The sequence below is a fragment of the Camelus dromedarius genome, chromosome 17 (assembly GCF_036321535.1).
Source record: "Camelus dromedarius isolate mCamDro1 chromosome 17, mCamDro1.pat, whole genome shotgun sequence".
Lineage (NCBI taxonomy): Eukaryota > Metazoa > Chordata > Mammalia > Artiodactyla > Camelidae > Camelus > Camelus dromedarius.
Genome location: NC_087452.1, coordinates 40,770,446 through 40,786,844, shown reverse-complemented (window position 1 = coordinate 40,786,844; position 16,399 = coordinate 40,770,446). Strand labels below are relative to the sequence as shown.

The window sequence follows — 16,399 nt, the reverse complement described above, 5'->3', positions numbered from 1 at the left end:
GATAGGTCCTCCCTCAGGAAAACAAAAAACAGCACGATAACTTGGAGGAAGGTTTCTTTTTGATTGGGGTGGGTGGGGGTAGTGCTGGGATAGGTGGGCGAGGCAGGGAAGGTATGCATCAGGAAAGGCCTTTCTAGAGAGATAGGCTTTGAACTGGAATCTGAGTGAGAAGGAACCCAGCCACTAAAGATCTGGGAGAAAAGACTTCCAGGCAGAGGGTACAGCAAGTGCAAAGGCGCTGAAACAGGAATCAGCTTGGTGCGTTCAGTGAAGATCTGGGAGGCCAGTGTAACTAGAGGGATGTGGGTGAGGAGAGTGGGGCAAAGAAGTTGGAGAGGAAGGTAGAGGCAAGTCATTCTAGTCATACAGGCCGCTGAGAAGATTTAGATTTCAGACTGGGTGGGCTGGGAAGACGGTGAAGGGTATTATACACAAGTGACTTGGTCTGGTAAACTCTTCACCGTCTTTAGGTGCCAGGTGGATGACAGACTGTAAAGACAGGGCAAAGGGAGGAAGGCCACTTAGGAGGCTATGGCAGTGGTCCAGGAAAGGGGAGTGGATGATGACCTGCGGCCAGGACTGGTAGACACACTTGGGACGCAGAGGCAGTGACAGAAATTTAGGAGAAGGGAGAAGGCGCCCGGCAGGCAGGACGGTGCCGGGCGAGGCCGCGACAAGGGTGAGGGCCGGAACCGGCATCCTTCTGGAATCCGGGAGGGAGGCTCCGAGCAAGGGCCGGCCAGGACGGCGCGTACTGGCGTCCGGCGTCTGCCTCGCGGAGCCGGCCGCTGGCTGCGCGCCTGTCCCGCGTTTCTTAGCAACAGCTGCCGCCGCCCGAAATGTTCCGAACCCTGCGGCCCCTGTGACGTCATCGTCACCTTGGCGACGGAGGACGGGAACACGCCCCCCTCCCCCCCCCGGCTCCGGGGCGGAGTCTGGGCGTCGCACGCTCCGCCTCCCGCCGCAGCTTCAAGGCCCACCCCTTCCCCGGCTGGAGGAGAGGCAGCACCTAGGCCTTAGAGGTAGGTGTGACAGCAGGTGTACAGGGCACTGGGCGAGGCGTCACCAAGCGGCCGCTGCTCTCCCTGGTGCGAGTTGCCTGCTGGCGCGCTCAGCATCCGCACACCAACCTCTCCCCACTCTTCCTCCTAGGCCGCCACCTCCAGGCGTTAGTACTGGCTCCTTTGTCATTCAGGTCACTTCCCCAGGGATGCCTTATCCACCCACCAAAGCTAAAGTAACTGCCAACCCTTTTCTCGTGGACTGACCTTGTTTTTGTTTCCTTTGCATTATCGCTCCCTTCTAAACTTATCTGCTTATAATATACTGTCCTCTTTAAGTTCCATGAGGTCAGGAATAAATTCTGCCATGTTCATCTCTATTCTCAGCACCCTGGATGGAACCTGTCACGAAGTAGGTGCTCAATAAATGTTAGTTAGCTGAATCAGTGAATTCACTCCATCATTTTACTTATCTATGGGTTCATTTATTTGACATTTATGCAGTGCTTCTAGGCACTTGTGATAAGCAGTAAGGACACTGAGATGACCAAGACAGGGACTCCACCTGGAGGTGAGAAAAGAGATACAGTAAAACTAATAATTACAATACTAAAAGTGAACATCCTTGAGTTCCAGATGCTGGGCTTAGCTCCAAACACTTTACACATATTAGTTCACGTAATCTTCACAATAGTAGGCACTATAATTGTGCCCACTTTACAAATGAGAACACTGGGAACAGTCATGCTATAAGCTGCTGGGCCCTGTAATCAAGTGAGATTCCACAGAGGGCAGGGACATGTGGTGAGGGGGTGATAGCAAGGTGTGTAACAAGCCCAGGTAGGTAGATTTGCTATCTTAATTGCTCTCACACACCACAGTCTTCCAGGGGACAGGCTGCTTCCAGCTCAGACTCTGCTGCCCTAGGGGAATGTCAGTGGAGCAGGCAATTAGGGGCCTGGGAGGGGGATGGAGGGCTGAGCCCTTGGCTGCTGGTGGGATGGAAGCCTACCTGTTCAACTGAAGCAAAGTGTGGGCATGTTCCCACCTAACCTTGTGGGGGACAGGATGTGTGTATGTGTGAGAGGAGTGGACAGTCGTAGTTGGTAAACCCCCTTCTTATATGGAAGGGTATCTAAGAAATCCAGGAACTACACTTACTCCCACCTCTGGGTTTTTGCAGGTGCTTGTCCCGCTGCCTAGCAGGGACTTCCCCCTAATTTTTCCCATAACTGGCTCTTTGTTATTCAGATCTTAGGTGAATTTTTTTTTTTCCCTTTGCAGAGGTCTGCCTTGGTCACATTCTCTAAGGCAACCCCCATCACTGTCACATCATCATGTTTTAAGACCCCTACCCTAGAGTGGCAGATGTACCTAGTCAGGTGTACAGCCGTTATTCCTGATCGGATTTTTCCTGTTTACTCATGGTCTCTCTGCCTTTTCATCCTAGAAAGTCAGGTCCCTGAGAGCATGACCCCATTAGACCTCACCTCTGGGTCCCTGCTGCCTATTACAGGCCTGGCATGCAGCAGGCGCTCAATAATTTTTGAGAGTGTTGAAAGGACCCTTCACCAAGTCATTCTGACTTCCTAGGCCAGGATCTATGCTCTTCCCTTCCCAGGAACCCCTGCTCTGCACATTGCACCTGGCCAGACCCGAAGGAAGTGGTCCAGCCATCTTGGCTACTGGAGTTCTATTGGCTTGTCACCCTCCCTCCTTCCCAGGCCTGGCTGGGCCATTCGTCCACTCTGGAGCAGGAATCTGTTCAGATTTCACTCCAGGATGCTGCCTGAGAACCTCCAGGAGGGAAATCAGAGATAGAGAGGCAGCAGTGTGTGTATGTATGGGGCTTGGGGAGCAAGGAGAACAGGGGATGGGCAGGCCTTTCTGGTTCCCAGCAAGATGGTAGAAGGTGTGGCTTTTTAGAGCCTTCCAACACTTTTGCGGCTGGGAAAAAGGAGCACCTGGAGGTGTGGCTGTTTTTCCCCCACAGTGAGGACCCAGACTCTGGGACATCCGCACAAATAGACACGAAGAGGAGAGACTAAAACTTGGGTTTATTCAGACTCTATCCTTCCCATTTGGGGTGCAAAGTGAGGGGCAGTAGGAGTGGAGAGGCAGTACCTTTAGCTTCTAGGGACACTGCTGATCGCTGGCCTTTTCCCTGTGATCTTTGGGCTGCCAGGATGAGCCGCTGGACATTGGAGATAGTGATGAAGGGGCCTGGATCCAACCAGCCCTATCCTCTCCAGCAGTGAAGGGGCAGAAGACTGAGAACATTAGACTCATAATAAAAGAAATAAAGGCTGAAGTAGAGGGTCACTCGCGGGGGTGGGGGGGCTCCTTCCTGCGGGTGCGCTCGTGTCGCCGCGCGGGCCAAGCCTGTGCAAGGAGCGCATGCGTCTGCACGTATGACGTCGCCGCGAGCTCCTGTGCTCCGGCTCCTCAGGCGCGCCATCTCAACTTTTCCTTCCCCCTTTTTCAAGAAACCCGCCGACAAAAGGGACACTGCCCACAAGTCTCGGAAGCTGCCCTTTCTTCTTGGTCCTCTCATCTGTGTGAGAGGTAGGGACCCACCTCCGTCCTCAGGCGCTGGGGATGGGTGGAAGGCCGTGGCGGGAGGCGGAGCGGCTCACTGGGCCGCTGGCTGCGAGTGGCCACAGGGCACGCGCACCATCCCGGCTTCTGCCAGGCCCCCGCTGAGCCCGGCGGGGCTGCGCAGGAACTGTCGCATCAAGGGGGAGGCATGGAGTCCGGGGTGGGGGCCTGGGCCCCTCAGGGACTCTGTAGGCTCAGTGACCATGGTGGGTGATGTGAGCGCCGTGTTCCCGCACTGGTCCACACTCTCGTACTGTTCAGTCACCGTTCTTGTGGCTCCGTGGCACTGGGAGCCTCCCGGCCTGGTCTGCAGCTCCAGAACGCTCTTCTGCCGCCTGGTGGGCAGGGAGCTGGCTGAGGTAGGGACAGGCTCGGGCTGTCCAGAGCACTGGGTGACCTCTTTTTTCCCAGCCTTGTCCTGGACACCCTTCTGGTAAAGCTGAGCCTGGCCCACAACCTGGGTGAGGTGTGCACTTTTCACTGATATTTCCGGGCTGCCTCTGGGGCTGGGAGCTTCTGGAAGCTTCCTTGTGGCTGACTGGATGGAAATGAAGCTTGAGGAGGAGGGTGAATCTCTGCTGGGAGGTAACACTCGAGGGAGGCCGGAATCTTCTCTCAGTGTCTCCAGACTTCTGGTGCGAGCGGTGGTCAGGGCTGCTTGACTTCTGGCTTCTGTGTGATTTCTGACCTTGGCTTGATGCTGGACCTCAGAATGGCATGTCACCTCCTTTTGGCTCTTGACTGCAGTTTGAACCCTGATCTCCTGGCCTGTATAGTCAGGTTTGTCTCTACTGCTATCTGTAACACTGATCTTGCGGGCACCGTGGTCCTTTGGGGTCGCCTGGGAATGACCTCTGGTGTTAGCCCCTGGCTGGAGGCTAGACATGGAGCTGAGGGCCTTGTGCACAGCCTCCTCAATGTCCATCAGCCTGGCTAGGGTCTGTTCCTTCAGCCGGGCAACCTCTGTGCTGACTTTTGTCAGCTCCCCAAAGGCCTGCTCCACTGAGACCTCAGGCTTGCAGGGAACAGCAGGAGCCTGGGGGGCCCTTCTCAGCTGGGACACAGCCTCAAAGAGCCTTCTCAGCGCCTGCACGTCCACAGTGCTTTCAGCCTCCTTCTCCAGGGCCTGCACCTGGCTCAGGAGGCCCTGGAGCTCTTGCTGGCTTCCCTGCAGAATCTTGGGGCTCTCAGGGGCCCCTTGCTGGGAACCATCCATGCACTTCTCTTCTGGGAAGCTGGGGCCCTGTTGCAGTGAGGTGAGGTCACTGCTGAGAGCTAAGAGCTTGTGGGGCTTGGGGCTCTGGTCACTGCTGCCTGGAGCCTGACTCTTGGTGGGCCTGGAAGCCATAATGCTAGGGCCATGTTGGGGGCTGGGATGGCTCTGTCCAGTGGAGCATCCAGCCAGAGATACTGGGCCCTGGCCTGCAATAGTGGGGACTTTGGTTGGCTGAGGATCATGGTTGGCTGTACCAGCTTCACCCTGTTTGTGTTTTCCTTGTCCTATTTCCTTAGAGGAGCTGGGAGAGAGGGCTGAGGGCTTGGATAACCAGTGAGGAAGGGGGATCTGGCTTAGGTGTGCAGGTTTAGGGGGCAGCTGGGGCTTCTTCCTTGGGGGTGTGGTGGGCTCCAGTTTCAGGGTCTTTGCCTGTGATTCCCCAGGACTTCTTTGGCCAGCAGGGCTGCTGTGGGAGTGGAGAAGAGGGTCCTGCTGGGGCTTGGAGGCCTGGTGGGTGGTGTCCTCATCATGGCCGCCTTGTGCTGGGAAATCAGGTCCTGTCACAGCAGCTGGGAGAGGAGGAGGAGGAGGAACAGAAGCATTATGGGAATGCATGTTGGCACCTGCAGCCTGAGGCCCAGAGGCCAGAATGTGGTGGGCTAAAGGGGCAGCCTTCAAGGTGTTCTCTGCAGCTTGGAGGCCCCCTGGGCCAAGTCCTGCCATCACCTTCTCTGGAGGCCCCCAGGCCTTCTGTGTGTGGCCCCCAGGCTCCTCTTGCCCAGGCCCAAGACCCTGACCTGGGTCTTCCGGGAGTGGGCCGAGAGCCTGGGCTGAGGGGGCAGACTCCCTGCTCCTTGGCAGGGGTTCTCTCTCAGAAGCTCGGATACCCCCGGGCGGGTCAGAGGTCCTCACGGGGTGAGCAGTGTAGATGCCATCCTGAATAGTTACCCACCCCCCAGACAGCCCTCTAGGCAGTGCTTTCTGTTCCCCACTGACCTTTCTGGGGGCTGCTGGGATCCTGGGGTCGCCTCCAGCCAGAGGCCTGATGTTGTTCTGGGCAGTCCCAATGGCCGTGGCCGGTGCTTGCAGAAACCCACCCTGGAAGGGCATAGAGGCGGCTCCAAGGGCGGAGCCCTGCTTGTTCTTGCTCTGAACTTGCTGGTGCAGGCTTTGGGTTTCAGTTGTTGCCATCCGCAGACTCTGCATGGCGGCCTGGAGGTCTGGGGCCCCGGTCTCTGGGGGCATAGTCGTGGCTCCGTTCAACTTTCCCAAAGCTGCCATGCCTTTCTGCCCAGTGCACCTCCTTTCCTGCTTTTCTTCTCCAGCCTGAGGGACTGCCTTAGTGGCCTGTGGGGGACAGGGGGTGACCCCTGGCCCTCTCAGATGCCCCATTCCCATGTTTGTGTCCAGTGGGGGAACATGGATGATGCTGTCAGTCAGGGGCAGCCTCTGGGTACCTTCACTGGCCAGCACTGGACTTGAGTCAGCTGGTGGCTCCCACCGCAGACTGTGCAGGCTACTGAGGTCTCCTTTGTCTATGCAGCTGGCCAGCAGCTGCACACTGCTCCTCTCGGGGGCCCTGCTGGTTAACCGGGGCTGCAGGGAGTAGGCCGTCAGTGCAACCAGGCCCTGCTCTGTCTCCTGCATCAGTAGCCCTGTCCTTGCCACCGAGGTCCCAAGGCCACAAGCCAGCAACTGCTGGAACTCAGGATCCATGTCTTCCACATTTCCATTGCTGCCTGGTGCTGGCAGCTTCAGTGGCTTGAGTCGAAGCTGGCCCACTGGGTCCTCCTGCACCAGCAGCCCTTGCTGGTCCACATCTGGCCTGCGCAGCACTTGGCGGATGATCCTGGGAAGCTCTCCAGACACCAGCTCCTCCTTCCGTACATGGGGGCCCCCCTGCCCTGGGCCTGGGAGCACGTACTTGGCAAGGCAGAGCTCCCCTGGCCCTCGGGCCTCCATGAGGATGCCTCCGTGGTGCAGGATGCCAGGCGTGGCGTGCAGAGTCCGCAGGGTCCCCTCAGCTGCAGTCTCCTGCCTCTCCAGCGCCCCGTCACCTGAGGGGCCCATGGGCTGCTCTTCCTGGAGGTTGCCGCCTCGGATGCTTTCAGCTGCCAGGGATCCCATGGGGCAGTTCTCAAAGAGCCAGGTGAACTTGTGCACAGAGCCCGCTGGGATGGGCTCAGGGATTACCCTGGACTCCTGATCTTCCCTCTTGCCTGCCTCCAGGGCCTGGAAAACCTCCTTCTGACGAGACACCTGCCCTGAAGGGATGTCCACTCTGCTGCAGTAGCGCACAAGCCGTCTTCCACAGGGACGGCCTGAGGCCTGCAGAGGCTCAGTCTCAAAGACATGCCTGTCTGTCTGTCTTTCCCCCATCTGGACCTGGCTAACCCGAAGGTGCTGCTCCCTGGAGCCTTCTGGCCTGTCCGGGGTTTGGGGTGTGAACATCCAGGTGCAGGACTGTGCCTTGGCCCTCGTTGTGGGATCTGTGACCTCTGACCCCTGCTTCTCGGCCAACTCACTCATCGGGCATGTCTCAAACAACCATCGGATGGTCTGCACATCACCCTTGGGGGATGCATCAGGCTGAGGGCCTCCCTGAGGCTTTCCTTCTTCTTCCCGCCGTTCCTGCTGCTCCTGTTGGTGGATTACCTCCAGGGGCTGGGTCTCAAAGAGCCACCGGGCAGTGCCCACATCTCCAGCCACTACTTCCTGTCGGGTGATGCCGCGTACCACGTCAACAGTACTGGGGCTTCTTCCTAGTTGGTCCAGGGGCTGTGTCTCAAACATCCACCTGTAGCCCTGCACATCACCTCCAACTACCTGCTCTCTGCTGACAGAAGTCAGGGCATGGAGGTGGCCTTTGCCATCCTGCATGGCGTAAACTGGGGATCCTGTGTCCTGAGACTGCCCGGCAGAATCAGTTCCTTCTGCTCTGCTTACATTCCCATGGGCCAAAGCTTCACCCTGCCCAATGCTGTCCAGGGGAAGGGTCTCAAAAAGGTTCTTGAAGGCCTTCACATCTCCCTTCACCCCATCCTTCTGGGGGGCACTCTGAGAGAGGGACAGTGCTGAGGAGCTATCACTGGGTAGATGTTCATACATGAACCCCTCACCTTCCGGGGAACCCACCCGCTGCAGGTGACCCACTTGGACTTTGTCTTTGAGTGTGTCCAGGGGCTTTGTCTCAAATAGCCATAGGGTGGAGCGGACATCACCAGGAACCACTTCCTCTTTGGGTGGGGCCTCTGCTCCAGACTCTTCTTCCCCCTTTAGAGTGTCTAATGCTCGGGTCTCAAACAGATGCCGCTGCTGCTGTACATCTGGGCCAGGAGGGATAAGGTCTGGGGATGGCTGGAAGTCCTTCTCGTCCACCAAGATCTCCCGGATGGCATCCAGGGGCTGTGTCTCAAAGATCCAGCGAGTAGCGCTGACATCGGGCCGGGCAGCCTCCTCCAGGGAGATCCCTCGGATCACCCGCACCTGGCTAGGATCCCGGTTGATGGCATCCAGAGGTTGGGTCTCGAAGAGCCAACGGGCAGACCTCACCGCATTGCTTTGGATCTCCTCTCGGCAGGCGGCCTTGACCTCATGGATGGTGCCCTCTGCATCCTGGATGGCACACAGCGGCTCCGTTTGAAACAGCTTCACAGTCTTTTTCACATCGCCCTTCAGCTCCTGGATCTCCGAACGCAGCTCCAAGGGGCTCTGCTCCTGGGTAGAGGGGCGGGAGCCCAGGCGGTCTAGCGGTCGTGTTTCAAAGAGCATCCTGGTACCCTGGACATCTCCGCTGGCTGCAGGCTCCCTCACTGTAGCCTCCGCTGTCTTGGCCTGGCCTGTCAGCTCATCCAGAGGCTTTGTCTCAAACAGCCAGCGGGCTGCACGAACGTCCCCTCTGGATGGCCGGGGTCCGGCTGGCTCCTGGTCTATACTGTTGGCAAAGGAGCCTTCCTCAAACTTCCGGGAGGTGGCCTGCACACTGCCTCCAGGCACGGGCTCCTTGGCAGGTGGCTTCTCACGGTCCCCAATGGCATCCAGCCGCCAGTTCTCAAAGATCCAACGCATGCACTGGACGTCACCCTCGGTGGGCTCCTCAGAACCCAGGACTTCAGCCAGGTCTTCAGCCACAGCCTCTGCCAGATTCTTGCGGAGCTCAGGGTGGATGTGCTTGTAGAGGCGGCGGAGCTCGCTAGCTTGCCGCTGCTGGTGGAACTTGGAGAAGGACTCTTTGGGTGGCGGGGTTGGCCGATCCTCCAGGGCAGGTGGTGGAGGGAGGGGCAGGTCCTCTGCAGTTGCCACTGGGACGGTTGATGTGGGGGCCACCTGTGTCTGGGCGTCGGCCATCCTTCTGAGGAGAGGGGGCAGAGATGAGGATGGGGCTGGGGGCCTTAGGTGAGATGGGGGCTGTTTGCTCGGAGAAATGGCAGGAGGCAGGGCCCAGGGGCATGTGCTTAGAGACCTCCTCCCTTTCCAGACCTCACCTGGGTCTCACCCTGCCACCAGCATGGTTGATGTGTGACAAGTCTTGAACTTAGGGCATATGGAGTCATCCATCAGGCTGGTCCCTACTTCCCCAGAATCACCTGGGTTCCTAGGGAGCAAGCAGGATACTGCTGTCTGAAGCTCTGTCCTTCAGCCCCACAAGGGATGCCCAAACCTCCAGTGGGCAAGCTGGACATGCCCCATCCTCGCCTGCCTTTGCTAAAATCAGTTTTTCCCTGGCAGACTTCCAGGAGAGTGGCCTGGGGGAATTCTGACTTAAGGGATCTCCAGCCAGTGACAGGTGGGTCCCTAGACTGGTGACTATTTCCCATGGAGAGGAAATTCCTTTCTTAACACCAGAGGGCGTGCTTGTCACTTTCACCCGGGAACCTGCCCAGCCTTTAGTTCCTGGCTCTCCATTCACCCTCCAACCCAGGGAGGCAAAGCAGGGGCCAGCAACCCGTGCTATAGTGGAAGCAGTCAAGTCTGAGGGAGGGCCAGCTGTTCACCAGGTATCTCCTGGTTAGGCAGAGCCTGATTCTGAATTCTAGGTAGGGGTTTTCTGTGCCAAGACTCAGAAGATCTGAGCTAGAGGCACCTCAAGTTTCTTCTGGCCTGACCACTCTTAATTAAAGATGAGGAAATAAAAAATGTTTATATATATATATATATTAAAAAAAAAGATGAGGAAACCACCAGAGATTGACACATTGTAATTGACTTCAATTAAAAAAAAAAAAAAGATGAGGAAACTGAGGCCCAGAGTCAGATCTTGGTGAATGAGCGGCAGGCAGTGCTGGCTCGGGGTTCCTACACCTTATAGGTAGGGAGTGTGATGCTTTCTGAGTAGCTGTGGTGTCCGTCTGTTCCCCAGCAGGCACCCCAAGAGGGTGTGAGGGTGACACCTACAAGGAGGGGAGGCAGAGGGACCGAGGGCCTTCCTTCAGGGATGGCCCCACCCCCTTGCTCAGGGAGCCTCATCCCCAACTGTGTGCAGCTGGCCAGTCTTCTGCGCCCCTCTTTTTCCTCCCTCTGTGTCCAGCTTCCACGAAAACACTGCCTCCCCCCACCCCACGGCCTCCCTCTGCTCAAGCCCTTCTCTGGTCTCTGTCTTCTGTGTCTTATCTGTCTTGTGACAGGTGTACTAACAGTCCCCAGAGGCCAGTAGGGAAAGAATGAGAAGCATGTCCTCCCCTCTTGCTGCCCCTGACCCACTGCTCTGCTCCACACTCAGTGCTAAATATAGCCGAGGTCCTGGCCTCAGCACAGCAGCTCTGGGCTCGGGAGGGAGGTCAGACTCAGCCAGTGGGACCCTGGGCACCCTACCCACCTCATCTCCTTCTCTGACCCAGGCTCCCTGACCCTGCCCTCTGCCTCCTGAGCTGGTGTCAGGCCCCTGACCTGCCGGAAGAACCCTCCCCTGGCCGAAGGGACCTGGGGGTGGGGGAAGGCCTTCCTCCTCATGGCTACCTCAGAAGAGGGGGAAACTGAGCCCTGCTTGCCTCACCTCCACCCCAGCATGTCCACCAAAGGCATCAGAGCCCCAAGGAGTGTGAACTCTAAAGCCAGCAGCCTGAGTCTCATCACAAGTTCTAGGTGGTTCCTTGAGTTTCCGAGTTCTGTTGAGGGCCCCCTGCCAAAGGCAAACTTTGACTGTCCCCATGTCCTTCCTGTCCTGTCACCAGTGTGGCCTGAGCAGATGGCATGTACAGGCCACCAGCTCCACCCCACCCCCGCCCCCAGGAATCTCCAGAATCCCTGCTGTGGTCACAAGTCATCAGAGTCACGGAGTCCAGGGATGGCAGCCCTGAGGACCCTCCGAGATCTCTGAGCCCAACCCCCTCAGGGTTCAGATGGGGAAACAGGCCCCAAGAGGGGAAGGAGCTGACCCAGGAGACTCTGCCAAGCAGTGGCAAGACCTTCCCAGCCCACCCCTGCCTGGCCTGGGACCCCTGGGGCTTCAGTTTCTCAGGGGCAGGGACAGGGGCAAGGCAAGGGCAGAATTCAGAACTGGAACCAGACTTAGGGCAAGGGCCTGAGCCCTAAGGAGTGTCCCAGAGCTTGTCCTCCTAGGGCTGGGCCAGCCTCTCAGGGCGACCCCCGCTTTTGCCTCCAGGTCTGCTCGTTCTTGGCCCAGCCACCAGACTCAGATCTAGTCTCCCCACCTTGTGCCCCGCAGGTCTTCCCCAAGGGCTTTCCCACTGGGCAAGACGGTGGTCTGTATGCCATCGCAGGCCCAAGGCCATGGTATGTGGGGAGCTGGGCTCAGGCCAGCCCTGGGGGGACATTCCTGGGGCCAGATATGCCAGGACTTTCACCCACAACAGTGGGGCACGGGGCTTGTCCTGGCAGTGCAGAGTCGGGCCTGCTTACCACCCTCCAACCCCCACGTCCTCCCCCCGTCCTCTGTCCGCTTTCTCCCAGACACTGGGCCTAGCTGGGGCTTCCCTGGGAAGAAGCCATGGAGCCTGAGGAGCTCCATACCTGTATTTTAAAAGTCACAACTCCAGGCCATTTCTTCCTGAAAGCCTTTCTGTATTATGCCAGGCCGGCTAGAACCTGTCCCTCTGCAGGCCTCAGGCCTGTGGCAGCCACTCTGAGAGCTCTCAGGGGCTCATGTAACTCTCCCTTAACTTCTCGTGGAATCTTTGTATCAGGCCCCTCCACTCCCCTGCCTCCAGATACTCGGTACCCCCTTCCCCCCGTCAGCCTCCCCTAAAACACGCTACCCCGAGCGGGTCCGGAGGGGATCCCCGCCTGGAGAGCCAGCCCTGCCATGAAGAGACACAGGGGCAGGTTACTCACCTGAGGGTCCTGCTTGTCTGTTGGGGGCTTGGGGTCTGTGGCAGGTTTGGCCTAAGGGTCTGTCGTTCCTCTTGTTGGAGGCGAGTCTTGCTCTGCTGACTCTGTCAGATGCTTTCTCGCTGCCCTGGCTCTGGGTCTCTGTCCCCTGCCAGCTCGGGCAGCTGCTTTTATCTGGCTGGCTAGGGGGTGGGCCAAGGTAGGGGCGGGTAGGGGAGGCTAAGTTCAGAGTATGAAGTGGTTCAGTTATTTTTAGGGCCTGTGGAAGTTACTTGTCCATCCGGGGCATCGGTTACATGTCCTTTCTGCTGAGGAGGGGGAGCAGAGTGAGGGGGAGAGCTTCATTCATCCGAGTCTGATCTGAGGATGGAGGTCAGTGACTCAGCCACTGGGGTGTGGGGTGCGGACATCCCAGACTATTTTGAGGGAGTGAATGATGAGGGGCATCTGACACCTGTGTAGCCCTGCCCCCGATCCTGTGAGCCCCCACCTCCCTACTCCTTACTGGCCTCTGACTATTCCTGACCTGCAATGTGTGTGTCCACCTTACCAGGAGACTGGAGGCCCCCTGAGGGCAGACCTGGGCCCCTCGGTTCCTGGCCTGGGTACCTCTGAGAGCAAGGCCCAGCCCTCCTTCTTCCGCACTCCATCTGCACTAAAGACATCCCCCCCATCCCCCCCATCCCCCCCATCCCTCCTGTCCTCCGAAGCACAGGTGTGTTCAGCTCTGAGTGCAGCTTGGTTTGGGGCAAAGACATCTGAGTTTCTAGACCTACATTCTTTTTTTTTTTTTTTGGATTGGGGAGGTAATTAGGTTTGTTTTGCTTATTTGTTTGTTTATTTGTTTGTTATTTGACTGAGGTACTGGGGATTGAACCATCATGCACTCTACCACTGAGCTATACTCTGCCCACCCCCCACTCCACCCCCTGCCAGGCCTCTATTCTTCTTTAGGTCCCTGATTTATCAGAGAATTCCACTGTGGCATTCACGGCAGATTATCTGGGTCCTTGCTTACTTTCGGGCTCTTCCCTCTGACTCAAGGCCCAGACTTTCTGGGAAGGGACGGGAGGGGAGGGGTGGCACACAGGGAGCTGACTGCGGGGTTATTTCTGACCCTGGAGTCATCAGCTTCCCAGTCACAGATGGAGGCGGGGGGGTTCAAGCCTGCTGCGCAGTCCATGGGGCTCAGTAGGCTCAAGAGACCCTGGCATTTAGGCCGGGAAGGGCAGCATGGTGAGGGGCGTCAGGGGACCTTGCAGGGCACATGTGAAGGAGGCACTGCCCAGGCTCTGTGTCAAAGGCCATGCAGGTGCATTCCGTCACCTGACGGAACAGGGTCTTCCTTCTGACATCCTGAGTGTCCCCTGGTGCCAGGGAGTGATGCCAGGCACAGCTCACTCTTTCCATGAGTCACCATCAGACAGGCAGTGTTGGCCTGGGGGTAGGGAGAGGGGGGTGTCTGGGGGCCCCCTCTCCCTGGCTTCCTCCCTCTTCCTGCTTTTCCTGCCCTCCCTCCTATCCCTCTGTCTACTCCCCGGGCTGCTTGGCTGTCCCTGGGAGGGGCAGGGAGACACGCTTCCTCTCAGGCCAGGAAAGAGAAGTCTTAGTGCCTGCCTTCTAGTGTGGCTTTGAGAATTGAATGAATTCATGTATGAGAAGGTTTTCTGAGAGTGCGTGGCACAGAGCACATGCTATAGAAGGGCCTGCTGTGGTTACATACGTAAGAAAAGTGCCCGGCGGAACCCCCTTTGTATTCATCTCCAGCGTGATAACTTGTGGTAGAAATGTTTCAGGCTTCATTATTAAGAAAGAGGCTTTCCCCGACCACCTGGTTTGTTTTTATCGAATACAACTGTGCTGTCCAGTACAGTGGCCACTAGCCGCATGTAACTGTTTTCATTTAAACGGATTAAAATAACATCAAATTTAAAATTCTATTCCTCTATCACACTAGCCACAGTTTAAATGCTCTGTAGAAACATGTGCCTAGTAACAACTATATTGGACAGTGAAGAGCATTTCCATCATGGTGGAAAGTTCTATTTGATAGGACCATTACAGACACTGAAAATCCCATAATGGATGGTGTTTCCCTCTTTGCCCTGGCTCTGAGGAAGCTCTGAGCTAAATTTTTAGTCTTCTAGCAAGTAGACTTCGTGGGCTGCGTTGTGTGTAATGAGGGTGACCAGCTGTCCCTGTTGTCTGTCTCTGAGGAGTTTCTCAGAACAAGGGACTTTCCGTTTTAAACCTGAGAAGGCTCTAAGAAAGCCAGGATGAGCTGGTCACCCTATGTGTAATGATCTGACAGCGTCACATCATCAAGGTGTCAGTGAGCGACAAGGCCACTGAGGCAGTAACCAGGTGTTATTTATCAGAGTATCTTTGTAGAAGATGCTGTGCATTTATCTTTTTTAAGCCCTCTCAAATCATTTTGGGAACGAGGCTGGGGATGAGTAATTACACTGAGGTCAAGTGGCTGTGCTGATTAATTGATTTCTGTGGAAAGGCAGAGGGGCCCTGGAGACGGGGGCAGAGAGGGAAGGGTGTTGTTTTCCAGCGATTACGGTCCCTCCTTCTAGAGCTTACTGCTTCCCAGTCTTGGGGGCACCTTCCCCTGCCAACTCTTCCCTATAAGTGGGTCTCAGCTAAAGCTGGAGATTGGTCAGAAGTTCATCCCTGTCTCCCCAAAGAACTGGCGCTTGGTGGCAGAACTCAGAATGAGTAGCTGGCAGTAGACTCACCTGAAGCTTCAGGAGACGCAGGATGCAGGGATGGTTAAGAGCCAGACTGCCTGAGTGTGAATCCTACCTGTGACACTTATTAGCTGTGTGACCTTGGCAAGTTACTTACCCTCTCTGTTCCTCAGTTTCCTCACCTATAAAATGCGGACAACAATAGTGCATACCTCAATGGGTTGCTGTGAGGAATATATGTTTATTATACACACACACACACACACACACACACACAGCACATTTGAAACAGTGCCCAGCATATATAAGCTCAATAAATAAGTAAACTTGGTAAGTTTTTCCCTGGATCCCTGCCACTCCCAGCTTCCCTGGGTCTCAGATCCCAGTGTGTCCTCTTGGTCCAAAAATGAATGCCCTCAAGGCACTGGCTGGCAGTTCTGGCTTCCCTCCAGCTGGGAAGCAGGCACTCGTGCCAGGGGACAGCTCTGGGCAGGCCAGGCTGGGTCTGTTCCAGGTCTGTGGGAGACAGGTCTACTCAGCCTCTTGACAAAATCATCTGAACTTAGGGAAGGACTTTCTGCTCTGCTCATGGGTCAGCTCAAAAGTGGGCAGATTTGAGGGGAGAGTCTCACCCTCCTGCCCAAGGAATGTCATGGCTGTGGTGCACGGGGCAGCAAGACGTGTTTTTTGAATGTGGGATCTGGTGTCAGGCTGTTGGGATCAAATTGCCAGCCTGTCTCTTCCTATTTATATGACCTCTGAGAGTCTTCCAGCTCTCTGTAGTCTAGTGTCTTAGTTTGGGATCTGCCAAGAGCAGACCTGAAAGGAGCATCTGGGTGCAGGTGATTTCACTGGGAGGGAAGGAAGATGGTGGGGGAGTAAAGAAGTGAAGAGGGTGCAGGAGGAAAGCAGGTTACTTCTGTGGACAGCTGGGGCTGGATCCCACTGGGGACCCTCGGAGAGCTAGTGTAGAACACGCCTCACTGGAGTGAGGGAGCTGGGGTGTTTATCCACCCATCCTCACCCTCTCTGGTTGAGGGCTGGTTCCAGAAGCACCAGCTCCCTGTACTTCTGGTCTGCCCCTCAGGCAGAAAGATGCATGTGTTTGAGGACTCTGAGCCTGCACAGGGACTGTCCCTTGAAGCTGCAGGTGACCCCTGTGAAGGGATCTGGGGACACTGGCAGCATCTGCTACTGTAAGTTCTCCCATCAGTGAAATGATAATCACCTATGTCATCGGGTTACTTTGAAGATTTAGACCAGTGCTGTCCAACAGAAAAACACAGAAGTCACAAGCCACAGAAGTCAATTAAAATTTTCTAGTAGCCACATTAAAAAAAAGGGGGGATGACATTAAAGTTAATAATATATTTTATTTCATTTGACTCAGATTTCCAAAATATTACCGTATGTTCATGAATTGATAAAATTAATGAGATATTTTTACATTCTTTATTTTGAATTGAGTCTTCAAAATCCAGTGGTTTTTTTTTTTTTAATAGACTTAATTTTTGTGGAGTAGTTTTAGGTTTGCAGCAAAATTGAGGACAAAGTGCAGAGTTCCCATCCCCGCACAATGCACAGACTCCTCCACTATCAAG

General features: G+C 56.1%; 1 protein-coding gene across 3 annotated transcripts; it reads right to left on the bottom strand.

The window, feature by feature from the left end:
• Positions 1-3,633: 3,633 nt before the first annotated feature.
• On the bottom strand, positions 3,634-12,167 carry XIRP1 (xin actin binding repeat containing 1). 3 transcript variants are annotated; one of them, XM_031469988.2, is made up of 3 exons: positions 12,106-12,167; positions 5,812-9,166; positions 5,321-5,384 (listed from the first exon to the last, which is right to left on the bottom strand). In XM_031469988.2, the coding sequence occupies exons 2-3, from the start codon at positions 9,160-9,162 to the stop codon at positions 5,376-5,378; spliced, it is 3,360 nt and encodes a 1,119-aa protein (XP_031325848.2). In that variant the 5' UTR covers positions 9,163-9,166; positions 12,106-12,167; the 3' UTR covers positions 5,321-5,375. The 3 variants fall into 3 exon arrangements, with proteins under 3 accessions (XP_010973107.3, XP_010973108.3, XP_031325848.2); XM_010974805.3 differs by having other exon boundaries at positions 3,634-9,166; XM_010974806.3 differs by having other exon boundaries at positions 3,634-9,163; positions 12,106-12,164.
• Between the last annotated feature and the right edge of the window lie 4,232 nt (positions 12,168-16,399).